At 43.9% G+C, this 8,934-nt stretch overlaps 1 protein-coding gene across 1 annotated transcript; it reads left to right on the top strand.

The window, feature by feature from the left end:
* The first annotated feature begins 997 nt into the window (after positions 1-997).
* On the top strand, positions 998-6,436 carry LOC148138324 (putative G protein-coupled receptor 139). The gene is made up of 2 exons (XM_087981631.1): positions 998-1,064; positions 5,526-6,436. Exons 1-2 carry the CDS (start codon positions 998-1,000, stop codon positions 6,434-6,436), a joined length of 978 nt encoding a protein of 325 aa, XP_087837757.1.
* The last annotated feature ends 2,498 nt before the right edge of the window (positions 6,437-8,934 follow it).

Here is an 8,934-nt window from a genome sequence, read left to right as displayed (position 1 = left end):
GAGAGTCTGTATCCGTTGTAGAGTCTGTATCTAATGGAAAGTCTGCCTCAGTTGGAGGATATGCATCAGTTGGAGAGTTTGTATTTTTTGGAGGCTCTATATCAGTTGAAGAGTGTGCATCTGATGGATGGTCTCTATCTGTGGGAGGGTCTATATCTGTTTAAGGGTCTGTGCCAGTTGAAGCGTCTGTATCAGTTGCATGTTCTGTGTCGGTTAGAGGTACTGCTTCAGTTGAAGTGTCTATATCTGATGGACGGTCTGTTTCAGTTGGAGAGTCTGCATTGATTGGAAGGTCTGTATTGAGTTGGAGTGTCTCTATTGGTTGGAGGGTCTGTACCTGTTGGACGATCTGTAGTTATGGCCAGCCTGTAAGTGTTGTGTGGAAGGGTGTATATGTTTTGGAATTTCTGTATCAGTTAGGGAGTTTGTTTCTGATGGAGAGTACGTATCTTTTGGAGGCTCTGTATTAGTTGGAGTGTCTGTATTTCATGGAAGGTCTGTATCTGATGGAAGCCCTCTATCTGTCGGAGAGAATGCAGCTGTTTGAGTGTCTTTAACTATTGGATGGTCCGTTTCAGTTTGAATGACTTTATTCCTTGGAAGATCTGCATCTGTTGGTGGGTCTGTACCTGACGATGGGTCTGCATCTGTTGGAAAGGCTGTTTCTGATGAGGGTATATATCTGTTGGACAGTATGCATCAGACTTGGGACTGGTAGTATTTGAGTAGGAAGAATATAGCTTCTATTTTGTGATATTTATTGTCTGAATTATGTCAATTACCTCTCAGGTTAAAGATATTATCTTATAACAGACAATCAAATGGCTTTTGTAGTTTGTTTTTCATTTAATGAATGATCAGCTGAACAATATTGTAATCTCAGTCCCCCGAGGTTACGTCTAACAGTACATATTATAAAATCTGTCGTGAATTGCCCCAGAGTTTCAAAGACAGGGATTACCTGAAGAACTAAGAAAGGGATCATTACACACTGGAAATGTATAAAAGCATTCACTATGTGATGAAAATATATTATACTGTCCTTGCCATGATGGGGGTTCCTGGTAAGTGACAGTAACCGTTGAAATAGTGCAGATCATGCATAGTGTTGTTCTCTGCGTTTACTGTCTAATTGTGTTACAAGGTATTTTCACAGCTATGTCGGCAGGGGGTGGGATCTTCAACAGCAGAAAGGCAAGTGCGAATCTCGAAGGAGATACAGTAATCATAAATAGTAAAGTGAAGGGACATGTCAGGCTGGAACACGATAGGGAGAAAGGAATGCCTGTTAGATTAAGTTGCATCTATTTCAATGAAAAAGGGATGTCATGTAAGGCCGATGAACTCAGTGCGTGAAGAAGTACGTGGGACTGGGATATTATGGCCATTATAGAAATATGGCTAAGGGAGGGACAGGACTGCCACCTTAATGTCTTTAGGTTTAGGCGGGACAGAGGTGCTGGAAAGAAGGGTGGAGGTGTTGCAGTTTTGATTAAAGTGAGTATCAGAGCAGTAATCATAGATGAAATAACTGAAGGATCATCCAGTGAGACTTCTGATGTCTGTCTTCGCGCCAGAATTGCATTTTCTGACCTGTATCGTTTTTTTAATGATGTGGGGAATGTGCTTTGCACAGTCAGTTCAGCGATCTCCAGACATAATTGTATGTCGTTCCAACGCATCTCTCTTCCCATTTCCCTTCCTTCTATTTTTCCAAAACCCTTTCTTGCTCCAGCTCTGACACCTTCCTTCTCTACCTGGTTTGCTCTATCATTAAGGCACCAAATTAGATCTGCAACGCTACCTCAGACATTCTCAGAATCACAGATCAGGTTGCCTGACTCCTGACTTGTTACAACAACCCTGGTGCAAAATCTCCAAGAGTTTTGACATCTGTTCTACCTGTCCTGACATCCTAGCTGCCCCAGTCATCATTCAGACCTTCTGTCAGGTTTCCTTCTCCAAGATTCAACTCCTCTGTGGTAAGCAGAAGCACTGACTATCACCTGTCCACAAACACATAATTGTTCGAACATGGGGTAGCCCATTTGCTGAATCAAGTATATCCCGTCACTCTGAAATGGGCAGCTTAATTAGTGCCAGCTTTATTTTATTTGTCCATGTTAGCCTGCAAACGGGACCACCCTACTCCCACACTGTCTGGACAGTACATTCCAGAGCCTAGCCACTTGAGTGAAATTGTCTATACCACATTCTCAGACAGCCCATTCTTGGGGAAAGGCTTATGCCCGAAACGTTGATGTTGCCTGACTTGTTGTTGCTTTTCCAGTGTCAACCTTTTCGAGTCAGTGCAGATTAATTCATAAAGAGTCGAGTGAACTTTCCTGCACCATGCTCTCAGGCAGTAATCCTACTGATGCTAAGCACTCGAATAAACCTGTGTCCACTACACTCGCAGACAATACGTTACATACTCTAACCACTCGACTGAAGCTTTCTAAATCATACTTTCAGACAGTACTTAGGAATTGGGAGTGGGAGTATGCAGGGCTGCCTCCAATGTCATCACATCCTTCCCCAAGTAAGGATATAAAAACTGGACATAATACTCCAGGTGCTGTCTAATCAATGGAACATTTAACTGAAACAAGACTTGTTCACACTGTCGTTTTCACATTGGAAAAGGGCAATGTTAGTGAGAAAACGGAGAGGTAGTCCACAAAATTAGATGGGACTGAGGTTGACAAAGAGAAGGTTTTAACCATTTTGTAAGATCTTAAAACAGATAAGACCCCTGGGCTAGATGGGATTTATCCTCGGATTCTCTGGAAAGCCAGAGAGGAGATTGCAGAGCCTTTCGCTTTGATCTTTATGTCATCATTATCGAAAGTTATCCTGCCAGAAGACTGGAAGATAGCAAATGTTGCTCCCTTGTTTAAGAAGGGGAGTCGGGACAGCCCTGCTAATTATAGGCCAGTGAGCCTTACATCGGTTGTGGGTAAGATGTTGGAAAGGTTATAAGAGATAGGATTTATTATCATCTAGGAAAGAATAATTTGATTAGGAATAGTCAACATGTTTTTGTGAAGGGTAGGTCTTGCCTCACAAACCTTACTGAGCTCTTTGAAAAGGTGACCAAACAGGTGGATGAGGGGAAAGTGGTAGATTTGCTGCATATGGATTTCAGTAAGGCATTTGATAAGATTGAAAATGTGTTCTGGAGAAGCGCAGCAGGTCAGGCAGCATCCATGGAATAGGAGAATCGACGTTTCGGGCATAAGCCCTTCTTCCTGACCTGGATGCTGCCTGACCTGCTGCGCTTTTCCAGCAACACATTTTCAGCTCTGATCTCCAGCATCTGCAAACCTTACTTTCTCCTCAAAGATTTCAACCTACTGCAAATCCTCTTACAAGGATGCCTTCCTTGAAGAAGCTCTCTTCCTCCCTCTACAAAGATTTCAGTGAGTCCCTCTCTCACTGCACCCCCCCCCCCCCCCCCCCCCAGGTCATCTCCTCTGCACAGAAGCTCTTCAGCCACATTCTCAAACAGACTCGCTATCACAGCCACATTCCTGAAGAAGGGCTTATGCCCGAAATGTCGATTCTCCTGGTCTCTGGATGCTGCCTGACCAACTGCGCTTTTCCAGCAACACATTTTCAGCTCTGATCTCCAGCATCTGCAGACCTCACGTTCTCCCCATTTGATAAGATTCCCAAGGGTAGGGTATTGCACAAAATGTGGAGTCATGGGGCTAAGGGTGATTTAGCACTTTGGATCAGAAATTGGCAAGCTGAAAGAAGACAGATGGTGGTGGTCCATGGGAAATTTCCACTGTGGAGTTCAGTTACTACTGGTGCTCTGCAAGGATCTGCTCTGGGTCCAATGTTGTTTTTCATTTTTATGATTGTTCTGGAGAAGGATGAGTTACTAAATTTGTGGTCTATAGTTTCCATATGTTACCTGTCTCCTTTTTTTTAATAAGGATTCATATTGTCATGTTTCCAAATCCAGCATTATCTTTACAGAATCCAGAGAACTTTGGAAGATCATGATTAATGCATCAATTATGTCTACTGCCACTTCCTTTAAAACTCAGGTGCATGTCACCAGGCATTGGGATGTATCTTCCTTTAATCCCATCAGTTTACGTAATACATTCTCCCTAGTTATATTCATTCACCAAGTTCCTCTGTAGTAACTGTAGTTTTTTTTAGAAGAACTACTTATCTTTCACTTGGAAACAGAGAAAAAATATTGGTTTAAAGCCTCTGCATACTCAGAGTCGCTTACCAGTTTCATCCTCGATAGGTCCAATATCAACACCTCTACCAATCAAATTCCATGTGCTAACCAATCAGCAATCTTTTCTGGCATAAGTTTAACCATACTTAAATTCTTAAACAAAATAATATATTACTTAACCATTAAACACCGTGGGACATCACAGTGGTTCAGCGGTTAACACTGCTTCCAAACAATGCCAAGAACCCGGATTCGATTCTAGCCCCGAGTGACTGTCTGTGTGGGTTTCCTCCAGCTGCTCCAGATTCCTGTCACAGTCCAAAGATGCGCAGGTTAAGGTGGATTGGACATGCTACATTGCTCATAGTGTCCAGGGATGTATAGTTATGTAGATGACCCATGGAAAATGCAGGATTTCAGTGATGGGGCAAGGGGATGAGTCATGGTGGGGATGTTCTTCAGAGAGTCAATGTGGACTTGTGGGGCTGAATGGCCAGTTTCCACACTGTAAGGATTCTGTAACATTAGTTATCAGCTACTGTAATAAAGGCAGCATCCCAAAAATAGGTACCTGGGAAGGCAATTAGGAAAACAGTTAGATTAGATTACTTACTGTGTGAAAACAGGCCCTTCGGCCCAAGTCCACTCCGATCGGCCAAAGCACAACCCACCCATACATTTACCCCTTCACATTACACTACGGGAATTTATCATGGCCAATTCACCTGACCTGCACATCCTTGGACTGTAGGAGGAACCGGAGTATCTGGTGGAAACCCACACAGACACGGGGAGAATGTACAAACTCCACGCAGTCAGTGGCCTGAGGCGGGAATTGAATCCAGGTCTCTGGCGCTGTGAGGCAACAGTGCTAACCACTGTGCCCCCGTGCCACTTATGTGTTGCTGCCCTCCATAATGTGTCTTTTTGTTCTGAAAATGAAACATCGTCGAAGTCTCCAGCAGCAGAGAAATCAATATTTTAGCTCAACAGTAGCAGAAACTTCTCACTAACTGAAAGTCAAACTGAAAGCAACACACAAAGTTCCTTGGTTCTGTCATCCTGACCCTGCTCACTCATGCACCTTTTGATAAAAGACAGGCAAACCCAGGGCTTCCTGACTGCTTGACTGATGCAGACATTCTAATACCTTTGTCCCAAACCCTTCTGGAAGAGACACAGCAAAGAATACACCTGTTTTCAAGGTACTGTTCTGTCACATCATACAGTAAAATATTGATTTTCTGTTTGAATTAGTATTCTTGTGAACTATACTGATTGCATCATCCAGTTTCTGCAATACAAACTATCTCTCTTACAGTTAATTTATTGGGAATTGTCATCCTGTCCCGAGGAAAGTGTGGTCTCTCCACCTGCACAACTCGCTACCTGGTTGGCATGGCTGCAGCAGATCTACTGGTCATTATCACCTCCGTCATACTGTGGCAGATCAGTTATTATTACTTCCCATGGTCCTTCTTGGAGATCACTCCTGTGTGCAGTGCTCACTCAGTCCTGCTGTCTGCAGTCACAGATAATTCTGTTTGGTTCACAGTCACATTTTCCTTTGACCGATTTGTGGCAATTTGTTGTGAGAAGCTGAAAACAAAATATTGTACTGGGAAAACTGCAGCTGTGGTTCTAACAACAACTTACATCCTACTCTGTTTAAAAAACATTCCTTTCTACTTTGCGTATGAACCTTTCATCATTATTGACAATGTCCCGTGGCTCTGTGATGTTAAGTCAAATGTGTACACTGATCCAGGATGGGTGGCATTTGACTGGTTTGATAAGATTTTAACCCCACTGCTTCCATTCACTTTAATTCTATTGGTCAACACTCTGACGGTCAGACACATCTTAGTGGCCAGTCATGTTCGTAAGGGACTGAGGGGTCAGAGGAAGGGAGACAACACCAGAGATCCAGAGATGGAGAGCAGAAGGAGGTCTGTGATTTTACTCTTCACCATATCCGGCAGTTTCATCCTCCTGTGGTTGGTGTTTGTTCTGGAATTTTTATATTATAACATGAGAGGAGCAGATCCAGGGGATTACTCTGAGTCGGAATACATATTCCAACGGGTTGGACTGATGCTGCGGGATTTAAGTTGCTGCACAAACACCTTTATTTATGCAGTGACGCAGGCCAAGTTCCGAGAGCAGATCAAGAGCATGGTGAAATATCCTGTTACTGCAATTATTCAATTAATAAAGAAGCAAAACATCTGAGATCCACCCAGAATGTTTGGGAAGGAGTAAGAGGTTTTGTGAGTGTGTGGAAACGAGTGTGTTTGTCATGAACGGAGTCTGTGTGAGGCCATGGATTAGTTGAGTGTGGAAGTGTGTATGTGTATCTGTGTGAGGGTGTGTGAAAAAGGAGTGTGAACGTGTGTGTATCACAGAACATGAGTGTGAAAGACTGTTTGTGTGTGAGAGAGGGAGTGAGAGTGATTATGAATGGCTATTTTAGTGTGAGTGTCTCTGTGCAAGTTTTAAAAATGTGTTCAATTTAAGAGTGAGGTTCTGTGTCTGAGCTTGTGAGTCAGTCGGTTTAATTCCACGTTGGTGAATGCTTTTGTCTCTGTGAGTGATAATGTCTGTGAGCCTGCGTCTGTTCTGAGGGGTGTGATTTGTGTGTGTGTGTGTCTATATCTGTCTCTATGCCTGTGAGAATGTCTTTGTGTGAGGCTTTGATGGTACAAGTGAATTTGTGCCTGTTCTTGCAGGTGTCCGAATGCTGGTGTGTGTGCATATGTGGAAGAGGTGCATCTGGGTCTACTTGTGAGAGATTGCTTGTCGATGTTTGAAGGCTTGCCCTATGTTTGTCTGTTTCATTAATTGTGTTTGTATATTACAATGTCTATATCTGTGTCTGTGTAGAACTAGGTGGAGGCATGCAACTTTGTATGGTTGTGCGTGTCTCTCGCTAGAAATCAATTCTCTGGACAGATTGAATTTTAAAAACGTTCAAAGTATCTGTAACAAAATTTTGCTTCTTGTCAAGTAGTAAATGAAATGTAATTACCCAATGCTGATGAATTTTTGTCACAGAGCAGGATTTCAGAAATTCCTGTGACAGGAATAAATGAACTTTATTTCACATACAGTACCTTACAATCTAGCAACGTAAACAATTGAGCCTTTCAGGACTTAGGCTTCTTTTATGATTTGAGGGAAAGATCCAAAACCTCGCGACTTTTCCTGGTGTCATTTGAGTTTGACAGTTCTGTGATGACATTGATGGGAAGCACTGTTCTAGGGCAAGGATGAAGGCACTAACATTATGTAACATTCGAGAATGGGGTTAGTGAGAGACCCAGTCGAGATTGTGGTGCTGGAAAAGCACAGCAGGACAGGCAGCATCCGAGGAGCTGGACAATCAACGTTTTGGGCATAAACCCTTCGTCAGGAATAGTCTTATGGGCCACGGGGCTGAGAGATAAATGTGAGTGTTTGGAGCTGGGGGGAAAGTTGACTGATAATGCGATAGGTAGATGAAGGTGGGGGACAAGGTGATAGATCGGAGAGGAGGGTAGAGCAAATAGATGGGAAAGGTGATGGACAGAAGAGGAAGACAGTGCTGAGTTTGAAGCTTGGGACAGGGATAACGTGGGGGTAGGGGAATGAGGAAACTGGTAAAATTCACATTGATCCCGTGTGGTTGCAGAGTGAGTCTGTCACTGGAAATGGAGATGTCCATGAAATGGAGGGAGGTGTGTCTGAGATGGTCCAGCAGAATTCTCCATCTCCATCTCCGGCAACCAATTCACCATGGAAAATTTCTCTCACAGGTAGCTAGGCTACACCTCCTCCCACCCTACTCCTGTAAGAACTCCATACCTTATTCCCAATTCCTCCGCCTCCACTGCATCCCTGCCCAAGATGACCAATTCCACCTTAGAAAATCACAGACGGCCTCCTTTGTCCAAAATCACAAGTTCCCCTCCTGTATGGTAAAGAATGCCTTCCAGTGCATCGCCTTCCCCCCCCCCCCCCCCCCGCAGCTCCGTCCTTGAACCCAACCCCTCCCAACGCAACAAGGACAAAATCATCCCCCTGGGTCCTCACCTTCCACACCACCAACCTCCATATACATCGCATCATTCTCCGCCACGTCTACCATCTACAGATGGACCCCACCATGAGATATATTTTCCCTCCCTGCCCTTATCTGCATTTCGGAGAGACTATTACCTCAGTGATTCACTCGTGGGCCTGTGGAACTCATGCATTGGAGTGCAGTGGAGGCTGGGTCGCTCACTGTGTTCAAGGCAGTGACTGATACATTTTTAATCTTGCAAGGAAATGAGGACAACAGGGAGAGTGTGGGCAAGTGGAGTTGAAATGCTGATCGGTCATGATTAAATGGTGTAGTGTGATCGATGGGCCGAATGGCCTTTCTTACACTCCTATGTCTTATGGTCTTATGGTTGAGGGATTGAGTTTCAGAATCATGAGATCATGCTGCAGCTGTACAAAACTCTGGTGTGGCTGTACTTGGAGTATTGCACACACATCTGGTCATCGCATTATAGGATTGGTGTGGAAGATTTGGAACGGGTTCAGAGTAAGCTTATTAGCATGTTGACTAGCATGGAGGGATGGTCTTACGAGGAAAGGCTGAGGGATTTGAAGCTGTTTTCAATAGAGGGAGGTAAGTTGAGAGGTGACTTAATTGGGACATATAAGATAATCAGTGGGTTAGATCGGGTGGACAGTGAGAGTCT

This window comes from Chiloscyllium plagiosum, unplaced genomic scaffold, assembly GCF_037043375.1.
Source record: "Chiloscyllium plagiosum isolate Xiang-an unplaced genomic scaffold, Cpla_swu_hap1 HiC_scaffold_40, whole genome shotgun sequence".
NCBI lineage: Eukaryota > Metazoa > Chordata > Chondrichthyes > Orectolobiformes > Hemiscylliidae > Chiloscyllium > Chiloscyllium plagiosum.
The sequence above is the reverse complement of the archived record's forward strand: the minus strand, read 5'-3'. Positions and strand labels throughout refer to the sequence as shown.